The 25,718-nt window shown below is 31.5% G+C and overlaps 1 protein-coding gene across 7 annotated transcripts in view; it reads right to left on the bottom strand.

Annotated features, from left to right (window-relative positions):
* The window catches only part of upSET (SET domain-containing protein upSET), a 485,572-nt gene that overhangs the window by 216,514 nt on the left and 243,340 nt on the right, over positions 1 to 25,718 (bottom strand). For all 7 annotated transcript variants that reach the window (XM_089595068.1, XM_089595072.1, XM_089595071.1 and 4 more), the window contains one exon: positions 8,361 to 9,114. In XM_089595068.1, coding sequence (XP_089451194.1) covers positions 8,361 to 9,114 — 754 coding nt within the window. The remainder of the gene's footprint in view (positions 1 to 8,360; positions 9,115 to 25,718) is intronic.

Here is a 25,718-nt window from a genome sequence, read left to right as displayed (position 1 = left end):
GAATAGAGTATTAAGAAGCTATTAAAACAAAAATAAAAGAAAATAAATAAAAGTACGAATAAGTGAAAAAAGTGGAGGAATAGCAGAGGAGAACGTATAAAATAAATAAATATAAGAAATTAAAAGGATAAAGTGAGATTAGTGAGGTCGTATCAGTGGAATGGGAACGGTACACGTAAAAGATAAAGAGTAGCAAGTAGAGAAGAAGGTAAATAATAAAAGAAGGTGATAGTGAGCGGAAAAACGAGTGACAAGAGGACAGGAAATGAGTCTTAAAGTAGTGGTGGTGAAATGTAAAAAGTAAAAAATGCAGTGAAGTGCAAGAGAAAAGTGAGGTTAGTAAAGTATAGGAAAGAAGAAGCGGCGACTTGCGAAAGAGGTCGATAAAAGGGACAAGCTGAGAAGTAGATAATTAAGGTCCCTATCCAAAAAAAGCGGTAGATAAAGAAGAAGAGAGGTTAACGAAGAGAGGGGGTGATAAGGAAGATTTCTGGAAGACTGACACTAGAGAAAATGATTTATTCCTAAAGGTATCGAAAAGAAAGTTTCCTACATTATTAATTAATGTCGTTAAAGAGGATTTCTGATGGATCAACGAGGAAAAGCTGGTCAAGAAGAAAACTGTGGTATCGACAAGAATCTGAAAATGACAAAATGGCAAAATGTGCGGAAGATAGTTGTGGTAAGATTGTTAAACAAATAAATGAAAGAAAAAGTAATGACAAATAAAAAACATATGAAGAAGAGTTAACATAGACAGCAATTTAACAGGGAAAGAAAGAGAGATTCATAGAACTATTTTAAATAAGTCAAAACAGCAGAGAAATAAAGGAAAGAATACAAAAATTGGGTATATGAAGATGATGGTCGACGATAAGTGGTTTAGGTATGATGAACGGAAAGAAGAGTTCACTGAAGAAAGAAGCAGGAGGAAAGAATGAAGAGAGCAAGAAGATGGAGAGGAGGAGTAAGTGAGAAGAAGGAATATCAGTATATTGTATATAGCCTTTTATTGTAAATTTAATTGTATATGTCTGACTTATAAATTAATTATCACGTGAGAAACTTTAACAAAAAAAGAGATACACTCTCTTCATAAGAAAATCTTTATTTCTTCGTCGTACGTTTTTCCGGTACCAATAAAGACTGACTATTAGAAAATTGTTTTAAATAGCAACGCGAAAGGGATAAAAGAAGAGCGCTCTAGGCTATTAATTTTCTCTATCTCTCGCTTTTTCTCTACCTGTTAACTATTTAGTGGTTAAGGATCATACAAAAAAAACAGTTATATCAATGAATGCATTATTTGTATTATTCGCCAATTATCATGTACATTATTATCTTGAAAATAATTGTCAAAACGAATTTTTTTGTTGAAATATTCTGGCACAAGTATCGTTTGTTTTTAGATTTTTTGGAGTATTAAGCTTTTTTTTATTTTAAATTGAGAATAATAATTTCTACATTCGTTTGTTTTATAAGCATATATTCACAATCAACTCTAAAATACAAAACTTGAACATACATACTAGTTATTTGATGATCATGCTTTGATTACAAAAAAAAACTTCCACTTGAACTATTAATTTTATACTAAAGAAAATTTTCATGTAAATAGATCACGGTAACTCTTGTGTAAGGTAGTTGACCCAGTAGTCACTACTGACCCAGTAGTCGCTAATTATTAAAAAGCACGATAGTATAGGATTTTCAAAGATATTTGAGACCAGGAAAAAAATTATTAATCAACGACAATTATTGAACAACAACTGTTTCAAGGAGAGACGCTTATGCCTATGAAGTTTTACGGATAAAAAAAAATAATTTAGTAGAGGTGTCTCATAGTACGTGTCCAGTCTGGTCTTTCTTAGCGTCGCCGCTAAGAAATCGGTTATCATTGTAACGCAAGTAAAACGATTTTTCTCTACGTTTTGAGGCTCAAATAGTATTGATTACTTGGATTTTGTTATTATGTCTTATCACGTTACATCACATATAATTAGTATTAATTGACTATCGGCTACTGGGTATGATTTTCGACTCATGGAGCAGTAGTAAATAATACTCACAGACGACTGGAATCACTACTGTTTATTGTATAATTTTATATTTTGAATGTACAATGAATATTGCTTTGTTGAAGTTGTTTTTGTAATCGATAAATCTGATAAAAAAAGCTAGAATGATGAAAATCGTAACAAAACAATAACCTAACCTAACCTAACTTTTCAATCACAAATAAAGTAATAACCGTGAAATAAACGATGCAAATATTTCAAAATTTCGTTATAAAGACTTGTAAGAGAATTTAATTACAGACATAAGCAAGTACTTAAGTAAATATTATTACTTTACACTATTTTATAAGCTCAATTCAATAACTAGCGACTACTGAGTTTTATCCATTGGCTTAAACTGCTCCCAGCCAAGACGTCATTAGCGGCTACTGGGTCCTTCAATTTTTTATTTCATCGATTTTTTACAAAAAAAACTGGATCAATCAACAATTTTTATTTTAGCTTTATCACGTACTTACTTATACAAAATTGTAAGTTACAAAAACAAATATCATCTTTTCATGAATTTAGAATTTTTAACAACGTATTTTCTCTTACGGTAGCGGCTACTGGCTCCACTACCTAATTACCGTATATTGTATATTTGATAAAATCTTACATTTTCAAAGCTTTTTTGTAAATCGTAGAAGTCTCATTCCATGCAATTAAATGCACTTCTTGTGACTTTTTTTTATTCTGATCCTTACGAGATAGTTTCACTATTCGTTGAATCTATAGTTGAACAGTGAAGTATATTGCTCGTCTCACTCTCTGGAAGTTGAAAGGATGCAATACCAGTCCAAGCCATGGATACATTTTTTTCATTAAAAAATCAAATAATAATATCAGGTATACTTAAAAAATATTTTTGCATGATTATTTAGGACCATTTATAATTACAGTTTGTGACGTTTCTTTTCGCGTCACGAAGTTCTTTGAGAACGAATGAAACAAATAATGTGGGACTTTGCCTGCAAGGGAGAGTCAAGATGACAAGGGAGAAAAATTTTTCTGCATGCGTGCGTTGAAGCAATGGGTGTCATGATTATATATATTACGAATTATCTACGTATTTAAAAATACTAGCACGCACTGTGCGGATATCACTTTCCTCAGCTAAATGGAACACTGAGTGATTAGGGAGGATAAAGGATGAGGACCAGGTACTCGTCACTGTGGCTAAGCCATAGATCGAGGAGGCCCGGAATAATATGATATTCCTGTCCTTGCACTTACGACCTTGGCGTTATTGCAGAACCGGAACAAGCGAGAGAGAGCTCCACCGCCATCCGATGCTTCCCTAGACGTTCGCTGAAAGCTGAAAATGAAATGATAGTTGCATGCAAATACGCCAAAATTCAAAGAAACGAGAGAGACGGGATTTCGTTCAAGTACCAAGGCTTTAATGTAGCGAACTTAATAATACAAATCTTTCAATAATGCACACAAATCACTACAATCAACCAAAACATGATATTTGAATAAAGGCGTACAAAAGTAAGCGAATAGCAAAGAAAGAAAAAGTAAGCGCTTAAGCGATAACAAATATGCATCTAAGCCAAAATGGTAATGTATTTGAAATAATAATCAACGCGATGCATTGAAGCAAATAATAGTAGAACATTTAAGCTATTTTAAATCAAGCATTGAAGCCAAGTGCATTAATGCATTGAAGCACGATACGAATGTATGGCGGATTCCCCGTTGGCACCAGAAAGATCAAGTGTTTCGACCAAGCCAGTACCAAAGGAAGAACGTACATGTAACTTTAAAAATATTTTTTTGGTTTCATTTCATACAATAAACGATGTATAAACATTTTATTGATAGAATGACCTGTCTACAGTGTATGTTGATATAAATCATCTGTTGTAGGTTTTGATACATTAAATGAGTGACAAAATTTATCTTCCAGTTTAAGAATTCTATTTATATAACAAAATTTATGATTTCTGTTATTTATATCCAAATCTTTTAACGAATGATAAATTGTTTGAACTAAAAAAACAGCACTATGGCACTAGAAATGTCTTAAAAAATGACATCAAATTAAAAAATTGTCTTTACGAAACCCACCATAACAGCATGTTTTCTTTAGGTGTTGTTAGTTCTATTATCATGCATTTTTTAACTTTTATGTTGCTCTTCGTACTCAATTTACATATCAGAGAAAAAAATTCATAAGTTTTCGGAAAAAGAATTTTTATTTTTTTTCACATTTATTTTTATAAATTGAATAAAAAAAAAATTTTATTTGTCATAAAAACCTAGTGTTCCTATTATTTAAAATGATGTACACTAAAAGTTTTGCTTTATAGGTGCTTTTTAGATGTCAACCATAAGTTTCTTCTGTCATTTTACATAAAAATAATCATTTATTACTATACAAATCATAACCTGGCATTAGTACGTATACTTACTAGAGGCTTTGCCCCCCCCCTCCCTGGTCACTACGCTCGTCAATCCTCTTATGTGCATTTGTAAGTTAGATATTACAAGGACTCCAATAATGCCTAATGAACGCTTTATAACGTCTGTTTTAAGGTCTTCACAAACCCTTTACATACCTTTTTAATACAGTTATTATTTCCTTACAATGTTATCATTCAAATACAATTTAAACAAATAGATAAATAAAACTCTAAGTAGTTATGAGATAAAAATTTTTTTACGACAAACATTAATTCTTATACCTTTCTTTTTTTTTGTGTCTAGTTCATATCACCGTGCGGTACACACTTAAATGCATCTTTTTGTGTTTATTTTAAATTGTCAAGTTTATCTCAAACTAACTTTATATAGATAATTTAAAAGCGTCTGTACCTGCGATTTGTCATTCACGTTATGTCAATTTTCCTCAAATCATTTAGAATTATCGTATGTCATTTGAAACGTCTTGATCTTGTTTCGTAATTCTTCAAACAGAATTTATTTCCACTTCTCTGATTTAGCACTTTTAAACTGTTAAAATTCTTTATTAAAATTTAGAAAATTCAATCACTAACCATCCACAACCAACTGTACGAAATACGAAATAAATTTATAGTAAAAATTTTGCAAAAAACCATTGCAACATAGCTTAAATACAGAAAACGTTATTTAAACATTGATTTATATGTCACATGGCCAATTCTCGTACACGACGCAGCGGGAAAGTAATTTTTCATATATTCATACATATCACCTCTTGCTCCGCCTGTAACCCCTTTCACCTTTTCAACTAAATGCCAAATTTTTGGCAATAACCCAATAACCCCCGTTGCGCACTGGCTAAGTTGGACAGTGCTGTTACCATAACATCATTTAATACTGGTAGAGCATTGGCAAATGAACGACATTGTCCCGAAATAATTTTTTTGTTCCTCAGGTCAAAAACTTACAGTTTTTCTGTCGTGCGATTGAACAAGTGTACTTTGAATTTTTCATGCAGTATGTTTATTGTTGATCTTTTATTTGTTTTTTGTTTTATGTAGCCAGATCAAGGTGGTATAGCAGACCAGCGAAACGTTATGACTAATAAATACAAACTTTAAAAAAACACTCTCGTTTTGAGATATTATTTCTATCTTGCCCCCACCCCCAAACAATCGATTAATTTCATTCAACATCATTTAACAATGTAGGGCAACAATTGCGATTAATGAGTTACAATCAAAGTAAAACTTTTGTAGAATCTACTTGCAATGTTAATGCAATTGTTACATCTTATGTCATGTACTTGATATTAATCACTTTACAAGCCATATTTATGTTCTAAAATCATAAAAAGTGAATGCTCAGCGATCTTTAAACATCAAGCTGTATACCTGCTTCCGCAATCGCATGACGTATAACTTACTTCTTTTGAAACGAGCTACCGTTGCAAAACTCAAACTACGCGTGAAATCTCCCAAAAATATTATTAAGCGCTCATCTTACAACATCAGTTCGCACTACTTTATCCAAGAATGAGAACAATTAACAAATTAAAAATTTTTCACTGCGTATATCTAAAACAAATATCGTATACAATTTTGACAGCAACTTGTACTTAATATGAAATCTGAGAGATCGACAGCTTCAGGCATCAATTACTGTGTTATTATTGTACCACGACTGTGCTCGTGTCAATCGAGAGTAATTAGGTTAAGCTCCGATTGGTCACTCGGATCCCTAACCTAACGTGTCCTCCTTAAATGCAAGAGTATAAAAACTCCTTGCTCATACTACTACTCACCTTTTCTCTTTCATTAAGTACTCTAAAGTAACTATAGAAGTTGAAGAGTAAGTTCTGTTTCGTCTTTTAAGCGAGTGTAATACTTAATTCGGTGATTACACTGCGATTTAAAAACGTGCATTTTAAGCAAATGTAAGACTTAATTCGGTGACTAAGCTGTGTAAGAAAAGCTCAAGCAAACCAGTGCACTGTAGACTCACCTAAAAAGTAAAAGAGGAACAAGAAAGAAAGTACCTTGGACTTGGGTTTCAATGTTAAAAGTAGCAGCCTCATAATCATCATCGCCACGAGTACTCTCGTGAAGGATTAAAATCATCGTTGCGGTCAACCTTGTAAGATTTTGCGACAACGTGCGCGCAAGCAGCAACTGACTAACGATTATAGAAATAAGTTAAGATTCAAACAGTAGGTCAACGCCAGCTCGGCGTATGACACACTAACGCCACTCTATACATACCATTCGGTGAAACTAAACACCACAACGACGAGTCAACGATTTTACAGTAAGTAAAAGCAAATAAGGCCTTTGGTCCGACGACTGGTCTGTGACATACCAAAATTTAATTTATTTGTTTGTAGAACGAATCTACGAGTTTCGCCCTTCACTTAGAACTTCAGATGTAATACAATTTACATGAATGTTGTAAGTTTAAGGTACATGGGTCATGATAGGTAACGCCATCTGTTTAAGAACTGATTATATTAAAAAAAAATTCTACCGACGTTAAAGTAGTTTATTGAATGAAGTTGGCTCAACTGCTTGACACACATACGTGTGCACATATATCTATTATCTATGAGTGAACTGCATAAAAAATATTCTGCTAGAGTTGTTAACACTCGAAATTCTATAAATTTGGCCAAAACAAGTAAGTTAATTCGTGATCATCTTTTTGGTAACCATGACAATTGTATGGCATGGTGTTCCACGTCGCTAAAAGTACAAAACAATAGAGATACTGTAAAATTAAAAGATATTAATGATACGAAAGGTGTTGATATGTTTCGCAAATTTTTATCAGAAAACAATGGGTGATCTGCAAAAGTAACCAAAAATTCGAAGAATATAGACAAATTAATCAAACACTTTTCTTCATAGTAAAATTTTGAACATTCATTTATATCATTAACTTCTTCTACTGTAGCTGTGAATTATGTTGAAAACGAATAAACATAAAAACCATACTGCTATTATTTGAAATGGTTACATATTTCCTTTGTAAATGATCAGCTTTATTTAAATTTGCCCGCTTTTTACTACCAACTGTCTCTATGTACAACGAAAATTACAGATTTATTTTCTGCATTTATTTTTACTTTAGATGCAAATAACTCAACAACCAGACACAAGATCTTTTCTAAATTTGAATAAAATAATCTTGAAATGTTAAGCAATAACATGCTAGTTTTTTGACAATATGTCTAAATTTTCTTCCAAGATAAATTTAAAACAGTGACGAACACAACCTACCTTTCCATAAGACGCCATACATAATACAGAAAAAACACTGACTTTAGATTTAAATATCTCTGATATGAGACACAGGAATCATCTCATATTTTGACAGGACGTGTATTCTTACTTAAATTAAAACACAATAAATTTTTATTAAGATCTATCGATTTTTTTTATGACTCATGTACCTCAAAAATAAACGAATAACTTGAATAACTTTTCAATACTAACAACAGCGAATTGTCTTTTAAATTGGGTAGTGCACTTATAATAAAAAAGTATTTTCATGTTTCATATTTACTAATACGTATTTGAATTAAATAGAGCAATATGTATAAATAAGTAAAGAGTAAAACTAAATTCTTGGTAATTGCAATGCCCCATGACATTATCTGAATTTTATATCTGCAAAGTACTGTAAATTTTCTACTTTCCCTAATAACAATACAAAAAAAATTTTCTATTAACTTATAATTGACAAAATTTTTTATCTTCTATTTTTTTACATTTGGAAACAAAGTGACAACTTTTATTATTCTAATTATTCTGAATTTGATTTTTAATGTTTTGTTTTGCATAAAAGTAGTATCAATTAACTTAGTAGAATTTTAGTACAAAAAAAAATACCAACCTTTACATTGTGAGACTGTTTATCTACACAGCACTTTTCCGTTATAGTTTGAACATTAGATTGCTTCAATTCATTCATGGTCCCATTGATCTTAACACCTGATATTTTTGCTCTTAGTTCAGGACTGTAATGATTTGTAACAGCTTCTTCATACGTGTCAGTCCACTTGACCGGCATTGTATTGGAATCCATACATTTTTGGACATTACTTTTTCTATCATCTCCCAAAGTTTTGTACTTTTTTGAACTTTTTTTCGATAATTCTCGTCGTTGCCTTATTACTTGAGTAGAAACTGAATCCGCATTCTCTGTCGCTGAAATTGTTGTGCTGGTATTTGATGACAAAAATGTTGGAACCGAAGTATCAGATGCCTCTTTTTTATTACTAGATATAGAAGCCAATTGCAGACTATTATTACTTTTTTTTTGTTTATTCAAATTCTTGGTGCTATTTTTGATTCGACCAGTTCCAGTTTGACAAAAAATTAACAAATCAGATTTTTTTTTCCGAACGGATTGATATGTTATCGAATGTTGACAATTTTTGGTAACATCACAAGAAACATCTGTATCAGTAGAGTAATATGATGAGCTATCTGATGACGTATCTGAATTCAAAAGTTCTTCTCGTTTCCGCATTTGTAAGGCTCGCGCACGAGCTCGATCCACCCGACGTGGTCGACATTCTTCACATAAATATTCGTCTGGGATATTAGTACGATCAATGCCCATACAATCTACATGTTGCCACACCCTGTAGAAACAACAAGAAGTTAATAAGCCAGTTAATTAGAATTTTTGAAGGTACAAATGGTTATGACGTAATTTATGAGATTGTTTTAAACTTCAAAAGTTCGAGATGTATTTAACATGTAATAAAAAAATTGTGACATGCAAAGAATCAATAATGTATCTCTCATGTTAAATGAGTACCATGTCATGTCTATACTCAAATGTGAGGTTCAATATGTAATTTTATATAATTATAGCCTAGATCTTCAGTCACAGATGGGTAAATTAAGTATGTAATCAGAAATTTTCTGCAACTACGACGAAAATCGTTGGAATCGCTTTGTATTGCGATCAAAATAGTTTTAGCGCATAATTATACCAGCTTTATTTGTTATGTAACAAATTAGTGAACACAGACAGCATTTTTTTCTTCGAATAAAGGTAACTTGTTCATTATCTAATTATCTATTTATCGATGCTGATAAGATTGTCAAAAACATATTTTTTGCGAAGTTATAGAGAAAAAAAGTGCAAAAACTGCGATCATAAATTTTAATTTTGCAACATTATTTATTTTAACATTTTTCAATAAAAATTCCTTACATTTAAAAATCTTCAAACACGCACAACGATTTTTGTCTAACATGTAATTAATTGTTTACTTAATAATCGTTTTGTGGCGACATTTTTAATGTTAGACAAAAATCGTTGCGTGTGGTTCAAAATTTCCATAAGAGGTAGAAAATTCAAAATTTTGAGGAATTTCCATAAAAAAATGTAAGAATTAATATTGTTGCAAAATTGGCATTCCAAATGGTGATTCTCGCTCTTTTTTTCTCTGTAACTTAGCCAAAAATCTAATCACAATACGAAGCGATTCTAACAATTTTTATTGTAGTCACAGATAATTGCCTACGACTATTTTTTGAGGCTTTATCAACCAGCCTATGACATAGGTATACCAGACAATTGTTCACTGTAGATAGATTATCAGGATATAATTTTCATAAATCATATTTCATGGCACAGTCTAAGCTTTTGAATTTATATAAAAATAAAACTATATTTTTAGCCAAAATATTATAGTTATAGGCTCAACGGCTAGTAATACAAGGTGTAACTAATTATGGTAAATAAATTTCCATACTCAATCTTTGTGGTGCAATGTAATATATTAATATTTAGGAACTAAAAGAATAAAAATACACAGAATATAAATCATTTTATAAAATAAATGCAGGTCAGGATTAGGTTTATTTTTTAAGAATTTTGAATACATTTTTTAAGGTTCTGTTCGATTTCCGTTGAATGCCTAAATACTTGGGGAGAATTGCTGATTACATTTGGTTTTAGTATATTTACTACCTTTTAACTTTTTTAAAGATGTTAATAAAACAGCTGCAACTAGATTTATCTGTAAGGTATATCTAGTAGACCTCTAAAATAGCAATATAGGCTAAGACACTTGAATAAAGACTAAGCACCGTCATTTAATAATATTCATTGAATAGAACGAGACATATCCTACACTGTATATAACCTACCAACCACACTTTAACGTATAAATTCTGTATGATACATAAAATCATGTCGCTTACTCCCATTTCTTAGATGGACAATTAAAAATATACTCGAAGGGAGCAACAGAATAAACGGCTTGAAAAGCAAAGCGAGGTTTTGTGAAAATGAGTATCAGCAGAGCAAGGCAGCCTCGATAGATTGTAAACTTATAATGATTGAGGTCGTACTTAGCAAGTATAAAATCGAACTTTATATCCATTTATGACTTTTTCTTTTATGATAAATCCCATTTTACAGTACTTGTTTGTGCCTTAAAGCAATTTTCAACTATAAAACTTCACTCAACTTTTTTCAATTTCATTAGGTATTTTTCAAAAAATTCAAGAAAATACCATTTTTCGAGCTAGCACTAAGTTTGTGGTTTTGACTTTACCTATTTTCTTGACTCACTACTAGTCATTTGTGTCGCGTGGCGTGCTTGCGATACAATGATGAACGATGGTTAAAGCTACTGACAAACATAATATGCACATACATACAAGGTAATAGTAAAAAAATTCAATAAATATGTTTATAATATATTTATTTAAAACTTATATAATTCTATATACAATTTTATAACTTTTATGTTCTCATTTAACCATCTGTAAGTAGACTAGAAGTTTTGGAGCATTAAACCTGCACTAGCTCAAAAGACAGCATTTTCTAGAATTCTTTAGGCAAAATGATACAAGCTATCGTAACAAAGTTTCAGTAGCATTATAACATAACACCTACAGGATGTATGGTAATTTTTTCACGTCAAAATATTATGAAATGTGGCAGTAATTAGAAATAAATATAATTTTCAAGAAATTTAGCATTAAAGTAAGCTAAAACAACCTTTTTTTTAATTGTACGTGTTTCATACGACAAATAAAATTATACTGATCTAAAGGAAACATTCAAAAATATCTAAGGTATTTGCATCTGTTTATGTTCCAAATAGCTTTATTATAGTCAAATCGTCAAAAACAAACAAAATTTTTTTTATGTTCAATTATGCATTAGACTCATTGTAATATGATCATCAAAGCTAAGTAACAATACGTTGTGCCGATCTTCTGATGACCTCAAAGTTTTACTTAAAAAAATTAATTTACAGAAAACTACAAAATACTCAACAAATCTACAAAATGGTTTTTGTAAAGTTAGTCATAATATATCTACAGAAAGTTAATGTTGTATGTCCTTATGGCATTCATAAATGCTCAAAATTTTTAATCGATATTAAGAACAATTCCATTGATTTCGGGCCACTAGGCGTGGGAGACGCATTTTTTCAGTGGAGGACGCTCTGTTTAACTCGCTCACAGAGGGAAAGAAGGTACTTAAAAAAAATATTAACATAGGTTAATCGGTAGATTTTAATCTGCTCTTTTTAATAGTGCAGTCGGTTTTGAGATTAAAAATTTTTTTTTATCACCATTCGAAAGAGCAAGTATTAAACTACAATCCCTTAAATTTACAAGTTGGGAGGGAAAAAGGCAAACGAAAAGATGAACAATCAAAAATCACCGTAAAAAAAACCGTAACGCTTGCGGTTGAACGTCATCTCACGCCTTCACCGCACATCGGCTGCTCTATGAGTTAGAGGTATAAGTATTTTTCTTCGTGCTTTGCAGTAGTCAACTAGAGCTAATTTAGTAAGGTTCATTGTGTATTCATCATTTTGAAAGTTAGGTTTTCGACGACTGTTTTGTCTTGTTCGTGCGTAAATATGACATTTTCAACAAAGTGCGTGGCCCAGAAATTCTTTGCACCGTTAATTTTTGTGATGAATACCTAACCTTGATCAAGCTCTTATAATTTCATAATATATCCCAAAATCCGTAAGTATTAAGTACTTTGTCGAACTTAGGATAATCTGTTGAAATTACTTCGTCTTATTTATGTAGACGATGTACTTTTTGAAGACAAAATGCAGTGAATATTTAAAGAAAGACGAACTACACCTTCGGTGAAAAATGACATCCTTTAGAAACTCGGAGAAGCCACGGCAGATAGATCGGAATCTATGTCAATGTATGAAATCGAGTAAGAAGCTTCTTAAAAATCGTGTATTAACTAAAGTGACAGTTACTTCATAGAGCTATTTGAAAGAGTATATAATTTCGTGATCGCTAACAGAAATTCACTTTTTCGACATAGAAATTTTGTGATGATTTTGTCTAATCGTTCGAGTCTGTTCTGGTTTTCTTTGTTCATGGCTAGGTCTTATGACTATTGTCTTACTTTTTTAAATTTATATTTTTTCTCTTTATGCTTTTTTGATAATTGAAAAACAATTTTCTGAATTTTGACGCCCGATTCACCAAAGTGCAAAACTTTCAAAAAATGTCGTTCAAAAATGTTTTGAGCCTTATGAAGGTAACGTCGTACACTCGAGAAATCTACAATCTGCCCCTGAGAGTATACAAAAATTCTTTTCTACACTATCCTAGAGTGCCCTGATTTGCGATACATGTAGAAAGAAAATGTTGAAAGATTATTTTCCTTCACCTGATTTTTTTAAATAAAAAATTTGAAACTAAAATTACTTGATCGAAGTATTACAAAACTGAAAAAACGCTATTTTTCAAATTATTGCCCGCAACGTGGAGCGTTTGTCAAACTGAAAATTTTTTTAATTCTTCATGATGGTCAGTGGAACAATCTAGACGTGTCGAAAATCATGATACTTTTAAAACTGATTATAAAACTTTGCCCAACGATCTCCTTGAAAAAGTAAAAAATCACTTTGAAAATGACGAAAATAGCAGAATAATGCCTAGAATGAAAGACACTAAAAGTGTAAAAAATGAAGATGGCAGTAAAAGTTACTTTCAAAAAAGATTCATTTAATACAGTCTTAAAGAGTTCTATGTTAAATTTAAAGATGAGAACCCTAAAATTAAAATTGGTTTTAGCAAATTTGCTACATTGCGCTTACAATATTATGTACTAGCTGGTGCAAGTGGCACACATACGGTTGTGTATGCATTTACCATCAAAATGTCAAGCTTATGCTTAGTGGCCTAGATGTTTCAAGTCGAACGTCTGGTCTGATTACTAACTATAAGGACTGTATATTACTAATCGTTTGCAAAGAGAAAATACCTAACTATTACTAAAATAAATGTAAAAACTGATCTGGGATTGATCAGCTTAAGTTTAATTTAATACATTTAATGCAAAATGCTTCGATTGACAAAATTAAGTATCAAGTACTGTTAAATCAACATTACAAACTCACATTAAAACTTACGAGACTTTTATAAACGATTTATTGTCTTATTTAATTAAGCTAAAAAGTAATTCATTTATCTCAAAATTACAATCTGCTTACTATAAATACGCAAAAAAATCATTAATATCAGGACAGTTTTTGATTTCTTTAGATTTCTCTTAAAATTACACATTTGTTACTCAAGACGCGGCGCAGTCTTTTAATTACAATAACAATCGATGCAGTTTAGCAACAATTGTAAATTGTTGTAAATAATCAGATTGAAAGTTACAGTATAAAAGTATTGCAATTTTCTCAGATAATTTGATTCATGACACGGTAGCCGTACATTGCATACAAAAAATTTTAATCGATTTTGTTGGACGACTTTTCTGTTAAAATAGAGTGGCGTTTTCATGCTACAGCAAACGGTAAAAATGCTTGTGACGGTATAGGGGCTCTGCAGTCAAAAGTAATGCTTGTCGAGCTAGTTTGAGAATGGTTTTAAATGATAGAATTTTAACACCTCAAAATCTTTATGACTGGGCCAAGAGAAACTGTAAAGATATTATCTGATTCTATACCTCAAAAGAAGACTATTTGATTGCTCACGGACAACTAAAAGAAATATTTAAATCAGCAGTAACGGTTCCGGTTACACAATCTTATCATTGCATAAAGCCTGTTGTAAAATCTAAGCAACTAGAATTAAGAGAATTTTCAGCTTTAAAATCATTTCAAATATTTCCTCCAATTCATAAGGTAAAAAAAAAATCCATTGTGTACTGATTCTTCTAAATTACAAAAAAGTACTAAAAGTAAACCTATGCCTACTAATTCTTGATCGAAGCCAAAAAAAGTTGCCAGTAAATCAGCAAAAAAGATCAAAAACATGTAGTGTTTCATTTTCATATTCATCTATAAGTTTGTTTGTGAATACAGCTGTAAGAAATGAGAAATAAATATTTTTACAATATTATTGAGTTATCAACTTTTTTGATAGAAACTCTAGTAAAAAAATTATCAAATGTAATGTAGTATCCACATGCAGTGCAGCTGATGCGCGGCGCTGGGCACGAGGTGGCATTCAACCACACGCGCCACGGTCATTGATTGTTTGCCACCCGTTTGCCATTTACCCTCCAAACTTGAAAATGTAAGAAATTGTAGTTCAAGACTTGCTTTTTCGAATGGTACCAGAAAAAAATTTGAAAAAAAGCAGTTTTCCGCAGTAACGCTTCAAACTTCAATCGTTATTTTCTCAATAAAAAAGATCTTTAATCCCAAAACTGATTACACCATTGAAAAGAGCAGATCAAAATCTATCGATTTACCTATATTGATATTTTTTTTTAGTACCTTATCTTTCTCTGTGAGCCAGTTGAACAGAGCGTCCTTCACTGAAAAAATGCGTCGCACGCGCCTAGTGGCCGGAACTTAATGGAATTGCTTATAATTACTAATGATTATAGAAAGTCTTTTGTTTAGAATAAAGGTGCTTTTGTAACACCGCTATTATTTTTTTTAAACTACTTAAACCAATGATTTTTATAAGATTCTTTTCTTAAAGAGTTACTTTATTAACTGCACTTTTTATTTTGTTGATTTTAACAGATTACATTATTTAGAAACTCGTTAAAAAAGTAGGTGCTTTTTGACGGCATAAATAAATAGAACAACTGTTACATCTTTAGTAGTACAACGATGGGAATAGGCACGTTGTAGCTGCTTTTTTTCTACAAATTTTTTGTATAAAATAGTTACTTGAAGTAACTTAGAAGCTGAAATAAGTTTTTTTTTTTAATTTTAATTGAATTTTTTTGACAAATAAATATTCGTCTTCGAAATTATTTATAATGCATACATCTGTTTCATCCCAAGTTAAAATAGACGAATCGTATCATGAGTGCAAACGAATGTCACTATGTACAGAGTCATTATATACAGAGTTTTATGATTTTTTCGAGAGCTCACCCCGCTTGGAACTACTTAAGGTCGCTAGCAGCAATTTATATAGCGAATATGCTTCAAAAACGCACCAGCTGCAAAAAAAACAGCATTATCTTGGGGACATTAGTCGTAGAGCAACGTTTCTTTTTTAATTTGGAATAGTTTGTAAAAAAAAAATAATAATAATAATAATAATAATAATAATAATAATAATGATGTTCGGCACAAAAAAGAACCTCTACAATGTATGGCTCATGAGATGATGCTATTTTTTTACGACAGGTGTGTTTTTAAAGCGGATAGACATATATCTTTACGCCTTTGTAGAGCAGTAGTGATATAACTACTTGCACACCCCCTACTATCGATCAAAATAGCATTGCTCTTTCAATCACAATTTGTTCGATCGCACTAACAACATTTAAAATTATTTATATAACAGAGCTACTAAACATTCATCACTAACAGTTGATACTGCTGTTTTGAAATTACCTAGTGCTTCGTGCAGTATTTCTTAGCAGTTCCTAAAACTACACGAATGAATTTGTTTCCAGAAAAAAAGTTGTTGCAGTTTCTGCTCTTCCTGCTATCTCCAGAACCACTTTAAGCGGGCCTCCTTCGTTGTACCTCACTTCTTAGCGTGGTTCAAGACTATTGATGTGCTTAAAATACACCTGAGTTGCCTCTACCGGCACATTATGCCTTACGTGTACTTTTTGCGAAATTGCGTTGACAGCCAAGCAGTAGACTTGCATGATGATAAATCATGTTATGATTTAATGCATTAGGAAACAAATACAACAGCAGCTTTGCATTTTTGTAACAGGTGTGATTGAGATTTTGGATCAGTGATAATGTAAGCTTGCATTAGCAGTAAAAAAAAAAATACTAAATACAATTTTAAATTAGATTTACAAGTTTACATATTTTAAATTTAATTTGTATTGTTGAAATTTGACAATCAACCCGTAAATAAAATTTTCATACATGCACATGTACATCACACTTCATGCATACATAAATATAACGTACAATTTCAATACATACATCCTTTCTAACAACGATGGTAGCTGGATTACAATTCAGCATACTACGACGCAACTTAATAATTCCAGTGGAAATGTTATGATACTAATGTATAAGATTATGACGTATACGAGTCACTGGACGTATTAGCAAATATGCACATAAAATATGCACATAAGAGATGCCATTCAAAGTTAATACACACACGGGCACGCGCACACGCGCGCATGTGTGTCTCTGTGTGTAACGTGACGTATAAGCTCCTTTTGCCCTATAAGCTTCTGGATATACACATTAAATGTTGCATGAAATTGACGAATGACTTTCGTTTGCGCTTATAGTACGATTCGTCTATTTTCACTTGGGATAAAACAGATGCATACACTATAAAAAATTTTAAAGAAAAATATTTATTTCTCAAAAAGATTTAAGAAAAAAAATTTTTTTTTAATTATCTCAGCTCCTATGTTACTTTGAACAACGTTTTCATAAAAAAAATTTGTAGAAAAAAAGCAGCTACAATGCGCCTACTTCCAACGTTGTACAACTAAAGATGTAACATTTAGTTGTTCCATTTATTTATTCTGTCAAATTTTTTGAACACGTTTCTAAATAATATAATCTGTAAAAAATCAACAAAATAAGAATTGCAGATGATAAACTAACTTTAAAAAAAAATCTACATTGGAAAAAAATTACAAGGGTTTACGAAAGCACCTCTATTCTGAATAAAAGACTGTTTTCAATAATTGGTAATTTTATCGATTTAAAATTTGGAGCATTTATTAATGCCATTAGGATATACAACATTGACTTGCTTTAGATATATTTGGTTAAAGAGATTCTTTGTAATTAACCATTAAAAAATATTCTATTTTTAGTGGATTTTTGACTGTGTGAAACAAAACAAAATCTGTTTAATGAATTTTAATGTCAGTCTCAGAATTAGGAGCTTTCGACTAACTTTACAAAAACCATTTTATAGATTTGCAAAATGTTTTGTTGTTTTTTGTAAACCAATTTTTTTAAGTAAAACTTTGAGGTCTTTAAGGTAAATGTCTCTATACGTAAAATATGTCCCTATTCATGAAATATGAAAATTCATGTACTTGTTATGCAACTTACTTAATAAAAAAATTGTGGTAGTTGTATATTTTATGTATCTTTATAAATTCACAAAAAAAATTTTATTGTACATACAATAAATGATCAATTTTAAAGAAAATTCTATAAATAGGAACAAAGTCGTACATAACCTTCTCGTACATAATCTTTTGAACTGTACGTATTATGGTGGCACCAAACATCAACAAGAAATGCATACACTTCTAGTAAACAAATAAACGATATAATTATATTTATTACATAAAATAGTGTTATGCAAGTGAAAAAACTTCAGTTGTCTCAAAATATTATATTGAAATTTACGTTTTTTAAAAAGTTTTATAAATAGGGACATAATATGAAACAATAGGTACATTTTGGTCTTATAATCTTTTTATAAAATAAAGTATTTTAACAATTAGGAACCATATGTACAAATTAGAATAATAATGGTAAATTTATAGCGCATCAGCTAATACCAAAATTTCTACTGTGAAAGCTCACAGTTAAGAAAAAAAAATCAAAGAAGCAAATATGATAAAATTTATGGTCATCATTGGGACATTTACCTTAGAAGAACGGCACAACGTACTGTAATTTAGCCTTGATAATCATATTACAATTAGTCTAATGCATAATTGAACACAAAATTTTTATTTGTTTTTGACGATTTGACTATGAAAAAGCTATTTTGCATTATAAACAGATGCAAATACCTAGGATATTTGTGAATATTTTTCCTTTAAAGTAATGAAATTTTATTTGTCGTATCAAACGAACACAATTTAAAATAAATTGTTTTAGCTTACTCTAGAGCTAAATTTCTTGAAAATAATATTTTTTTTAAGCAGTGCCACATTTCAAACAAATGACTTTTTGCAAAAATTATTAACTATATCGATGTAAAATTTTAAGTGTTTAGTAATGACGTCAAGACACATAACATTACTTATTTTGCAAATATTTGATTGATGGGGTTCTTTTTTATTAACAATTGGAAAATATGCTATTTATGGCAGTTGAGCACTCCACAATACAGAAACATAATACTACTAGATAACATACTAAAAATTAATAATTTTAATCAGAAGAACTTAATTTTTATTACTCTAATGATTAACATTGTAACGCTAGTACACACCTCAGCTACTTGTGATACGACGTTAGAATGTTGACAATAAGTGCGGGTGCTTTAAGTTGATAGCTCATCAAAATAACAGTGTCAAAAATATAATACTTAACGAATCAGACGTGTGTGACGCAGTTAGAGAACTGAAATTCCAATTTATCTCCTTTTTTTTAGTGAAGTCATAAATTTACTTTTGTCAAGTTTATTTATTGCCGATTTTAACTCGGAACTCATGCCTCGAAAATTTGTTCCATTGTCACAATATATGCTCAGTGGAGTACCACGTCGTGCAATGAAACGTTTTAATGCCGTAATTGGCGAGTCTGTGCTTAAGCTATGTGCCAATTCCAAGAGAATACCGCGAGTCGAAAGGCAAGTTAAGAGAACTCCCCATCTTTTTTTTCTTCTACCACTTTTTACAGTTATTGGACCAAAATAATCCAACCCACTGTAAGAGAAATGACGTTGTCGGTAAGCTAATCGCGCAGGAGGTAAAGCGGTCATAGATGGTTGTGCTGGTTAAGTGCAACGTAATTTACAAATCGTACATGTACTGAATAAACTTCTCAAAGCCTGATGTAAGCCCAAAATCCTAGAATTTTTATTTGAGTTCATTAAAAATTGTTTTTCCTACTCCGGGCGATTTTAAGGGTGTGGTGTGCCCTCAGTAAAAAAATAGGGTTCGCATCAGGTGCGCATCCAACCAGGGCAAGCACAAGGAGTCTTGAGATTGCTCTGCTTCGCAGTTGCCTCGGGCCTGGTGTGTGCCCTTGAGACATGCGCCACCTACGAAAACTACTATTAATACTCCCATGATAATATTTTCCATGATAGTATTTAATCAATAATTGCGCTAATATTCCTTTTGCATTTAAAATTATTTTATGTGAAATCAAGGTTTTTCCGGAAAATTTGTGAAAAAACCCTAAGAACGCAATATATTTCCATCATCTTATCTTGCATTCAAAAGTAACATACGGCTTTTTTTGAAATAGTATTTCAACATTAAAAATAATTGACTGGCTGATTTGAAAACAAAAATTTTTTGCTTTTAATCTAAGATATTAGTTTAAAATGTTCGATTTTTTACAAATTTCCACCGCTCAAAGAACTGCAATCATTAAAAAAATAAGAAGTAACCAAGATGAAAATCATGAAAAGTCGATAATAGGTGTCTGATGAGTCAAGGTACAAACAACAAATTGCTTTTTGTTTTAGAGCTCTTAATTTACTTGATTAAAACTTTGGGAAAATCTTTTTTCTGGCCATTTAGATTCTTATTAGCGTTAATACTGCGACCCTACAAACCGTTAGCTATCTTTTTCCAAGGCAAGAGGTAAAAACCTTTTTCTATCATCGGCTGGACTAAGTTTTATCGGAACCCAGCACTATTCCAAAGCTTTTGACGTTTCGCGAATTTCAGTTAAGCGAATGAATACAAATCCATTATAAAACTGAACTTGAATCTGACCAAAAGACAAGCCAAGAAATCTTATAATCATGTTCCTTCTCGATAGCTTATCGAGTCTCGTAGCTAATACCACTGCTTGCAATTCTAATCGTGGAATCGATATTTTTGACTTCGAAGGAGCGACTTTACTTTTAGCTAGTACAAACGATACGTAAGACTTGTTATCGGTAAAAATAAAGCGCCAGTAACCAACTGCTACGAAAGCTTTATAGCTTCCAACACAAAACATATGAAGCTCGATTGAGTTGATAATTTTGTCGCGGAGCTTGTTACAGCACTAAATTCGACAAGATTCGATTCTATTGAATTCGCGTACCTCCTGTTTTCACAACAAAAGCTCATTTTCTCGAAGAGAATCGTCTAAAGGATGCCGCACCAATCAGATGGGATTTTGGGTCCTGGTTAAATTGGCTAAAATTAATAAATGTTGCAGATTAGGATCTTCTTAACAAAAGTTTCCACAGGCGCAAGTCCCGAAAATGAACAGGTTTTGAGTAAACAATTATTTAAGTCGCCGATTCTGCAAAGGCTAGTTCAACAGGCAACGTGGTACAGCCAATGAATATAGTTCGTTCGATGTAAAGGGAAATGATCGGAAATGGTCATGTCGAATGCATCTACCATTCTTGACTATCGTTAAGCGCAATATAAAATAGTTCTAGTTCAATTAATAGTAGCAAAGGTCATTTGCATAATTATCATGTACAAGAAATCGATAGCCTGAAGTATGAGAAAGCGCTTATCGTAGTTAACGGATGAATAAGTAGCTTTATTATTTTTTAACTTTAAATAGCTGAGAAATACTTAATCAGGATCGTTAATTTAAGTTGTCACAATTATTCTTATACAAATAGATATGCTGACCCTACTTTTTTACGTATAAATTCTTGAACAACTGTTACCAATATCAATAGACTGTTAACAATAGTAAGCGAAATCTATTTTGTAATGTATTAAAACTTAATTGATCATTTACTGATAATGAATACTTTGCTCATTTCATGTCCTAATTATTTTATTTGTGATATAACTTACAGGTATTGTGAGCTTGGATCTCGACTCCACCACCACTTCCTCGTCCAGTTCCTACTATTTGTAGATCCCGCGTTATCCTGGACCTTTTTTTGTGTTAATGAATACTGACTCCCGTACACGAGATCAAGTTTTTCTAAGACAAACAACCATTTCTTGCGATACATAAAAGTACTTTTGTTTATACAACTTATCTTTTAAAGAAAAATAAAAACATATTTTTTTAAGGAATTATAGGCACTTGGTTAGTGTGCATTAGTACTAAAATTAAAGTGATGAATTGAAAAATTATTTGAACTTTATAATACTTCCTGAAACCAATAAAACTGTCCTCATTTATTTTCGTTATTCATGATCCAACTTTATTTTTATAACTGTTCTACTATTGTAAGCATGTCAAATGATGCATAACGCATTATAAGTATGTGATTTTAAGTGCCAGCCCAAAGTGTATGCACGCATTGCCGGATTTGATGTGGGAATTTTGTTGCGATATACGTGACCAAAGATCGACAACATTCCCAAGTTTTTACGTGTACCCGCAGCTAGGATGTACAAACTCAGTATTCATAGAGCAAGGGCCAGAGGATAAAAAAATTAATAAGCGTTCCTGAATTAAAACGACTTTCAACTTTGGCTTTTATTACATCTCGTTATACGTGGAGCTGTACTTTCAGCCATACTTTAAGCCTTACTTTTATAACCATAGTTTGAGACATATCTGAAGCCATACTTTTACCTGCATATTCAGCCATATTTCGAGCCATACTTTCAGCCCGTAATGCTTATTTTTTCTTTAATAAATTATGAAAGTCATCGTGGAAATTTTTTTCGTGCAGATCCCATCAGGGCCAAAAAATTTTAGCTTATTTTGAAAAAAAATGAATAACCCTATCTCTGCCCATTCCAGCTTCTGACATATTCCGTTTATAGTAAAATGACACACATACTACTTTTTAAGGGGCTCTTTTATTAAATATAAATATATAATTTTCTACCTGTTTAAGCTAAATACAGTGTTTAACACTGCTGTCTAAATTGTTATATAAACAATTGTTATACTTACTATATATTTATTTGACCGAGCAATTTTGGTCAGTTTTTAATCTAAAGGTCTAGTAAACAATGGATCTTGATTTTCAATAAAATCGTCAGCTTTTGCATTGACACAATTTGCACTTCCACAAACCTGCACTAAAGTGTTCTGTGGAAGCTCTTGATGTTAATGCTTGCTTAGAACACGCTGTTCAACATGTAGACTGCAAGAAAGAAGAGTGGTGAAAAACTGTGGCAGTTGACGAGATGGTTTTTCAACGTTAAAAGATAATGATTTTTTTACTTAATCTAATTCCATTTATGTATTCGTTCTATAATCCTCTACGGAAATGAAGGCACCAAAGCTCTTACGAGCTGTAGTGCTTATGTTTTTAATAAGTTTATTATTTTTGTGTAGTTTTTTGACTATCTATTATTGTACATGTTCCAAGATTACCTCCATGCTTGACAGAGAAAAATTATCGATTTATTTTCAATTTACTCCAGTAATTGTGACATTATTCGATATTTTCTTTATACCGTTGAATTTTACAAATTCATTTTCTGTGACGAAAAAGTTTGTAATTGTTGGAAAAACAATTTGTGTACTGTGCATTTTGTTCAATTGAATGTAAAAAGAATTAACAGTTTCTTGATTGTGTATTTTGAAATAAATGAAGAACGTTAAGCAAACGTTTAGTATCCCTCAAACTATTAATCTCAGCCACTTCCGAAGAATTTAACAATTTGCCCTTGTTAGCTACATTTAAAACTTTAAATTTATAATTAAAATCGTGATTACATTTTAGCAGATGAGATACATAATTTGACTTTTCTGTACCATTAACGAAGTTTTTAACTTTTAAACGTTTAGAAAAAGTTCTACCAGTTCGTCCTATGTACTCTTTGTCACATGAGCCGCATTGCAAGCTATATACGCCCAACTTTTCAGACAGTGCTGCTTTACTTTTGTTTTTTTTTATTAATGCTTATAGACTTTTCTGCGTTTTGAATAAAATATTTAGTCCATACAACCTCAACTTCTTTTAAAAAAAATCAGATATCATACCGAAAAATGTACAAACATGAAATAAATTTTTATCTTCGTTTATTATTGGGTAAACATTTTGAATCGCGATTCTATACTGTACTTTATTAATAATTCCATCTATTAAATTTTGATCATACCCATTATTTTTAGCTAATTGTTTAATAATACTTAATTCTTTCGTATATTTATTCTGTGGCATTGGAACAAACAGCAGTCTATATACATAGCTATAAAATGCAGCTATTTTATGCGAATACGGATGAAGTGATTTATTATGAATTAGAATATCTGTGTGTTGGCTTATAAAAAATACTAAATTTTAAGTGGCTATGAACTCTATTGATTTCTGAAAAATTTAGTGTATTATTTTCTTCTATTTCTATTGTGAATTCAATATTTTTGTGTAATTTATTAATAAAATTCAAAAATAACTGTAATTGTCTTTGTGATCCTTTAAAAATACAAAATACGTCATCTACGTATCTGTACCAACACACAAAAAATCAATTTGGAAGTAATAAAAGTAAAGCAGCACTGTCAGAAAGGTCAGGCGTGTATAGCTTGCAATATGGGTCATGTGACAAAGAGTACACAGGACAAACTGGTAGAACTTTTGCTAGACGTTTAAAAGAACATGTTAAAAACTTTGTTAATGGTACAGAAAAGTCAAGTTACACATCTCATCTGCTAAAATGTAATCACGATTTTAATTATGAATTTAAGGTTTTACATAAATAGCTAATAAACGCAAATTGTTAAATTCTTTGAAAGTGGCTGATGTTAATAGTTTGAGGGACACTGAACGATTGTTTAACTGTCAGCTAGATTTAAATGCCTTACCTCTATTAAATTTGAAATAAAAGTATGTTCGTATATATTATGAATGACGATATGCTAATATGTATAGGTATTATTTGTAAAGCTGAATGTAGTTCAGTTTATAAACCTCTCTGTCTGAGGAAGGCACATTGTATCGAAACAATTGTAACACCCATATTTATTAATGAATTGTGAAGATTGACTTATGAACTCGTTCTTCATTTATTTCAAAATTGATTTAAATCTTCATTAAGTGACGACCGAAACTATTAAAAATTATTGATTGTGTTCTACTTCACTCATGTATCCCTTCATAACCATTAAGTATATTAAAATCTGCCATTACGTTGTTATAAAAAGCAAGAAAGATTGTAAAGAATGTATTGTCTTATTCTATGGAACGGAAAAAAGCTAAAGTACAGCATTCTTCGACAACAAGATGTCAAAGTTACGGAAAAAGGTGTCGTAGGAAAATGGGGGTGGAGGTGGCGCAAGGCATCGATCCTCGCGGAAAGCGGTAATTTTTTTTCACACAACTTAAAAAGAATATTCTTTACATAAATTAAATATTTCAATTAAGATAAAATTACATGTACTATTTTTTATCATAAATTATACGTGGAAAATAGTGAAACAATACTAATTAATACGTTCATAATTACTATAACATAATAACGCTCACTCAAAAAATGTATGTAAATGATGAAGCGTATTTGAACGCATTGGAAGTAATGGAAGACGGTTCTGTGGTCGTACTTGATCGGACTACTCCCAACGATCCAATAAAAGACGCTGTCGACAAACCAGTTGTAAGTGCATCTAAACTTCAGGTATAATCAATTCATAAAAGTACAATAGAAACAAATAGACGAATGGAATTGAACACAACATGTATGAGTAGCGGGATAAAGAAACCCATCAAAAAGAGGGAAAGCCGCAGAACAATACAGATGCAAGTAAGCAGCAGGTTATTGATAATACGAATGAGCACGAGAACGAGCTCATTGCGGGCTAGCAGAGGCAGCAAGATAAACTTGAGCTGTCCACGGGCGAGCTGCAAAATCAGATCGACACGAGCAGGCAGCAAGATGGTTTCAGGTTGTTCGCTGGCGAGCTACAAGACGAGCTCGATACAGGATAATCTCGAGCTGCAGGATAAGTCAGGTGAGTCAGGTGCACGTCAAAAACTTGGTAATATTGTTTATCTTTGGACAGTTATATCGCAACCCCATTCCCCATTA

The sequence above is a fragment of the Copidosoma floridanum genome, unplaced genomic scaffold (assembly GCF_036245765.1).
Source record: "Copidosoma floridanum isolate Cflo_tuat_1 unplaced genomic scaffold, Cflo_Japanese_pri ptg000024l, whole genome shotgun sequence".
NCBI lineage: Eukaryota > Metazoa > Arthropoda > Insecta > Hymenoptera > Encyrtidae > Copidosoma > Copidosoma floridanum.
This window is presented reverse-complemented; position numbering and strand designations above follow the sequence as displayed.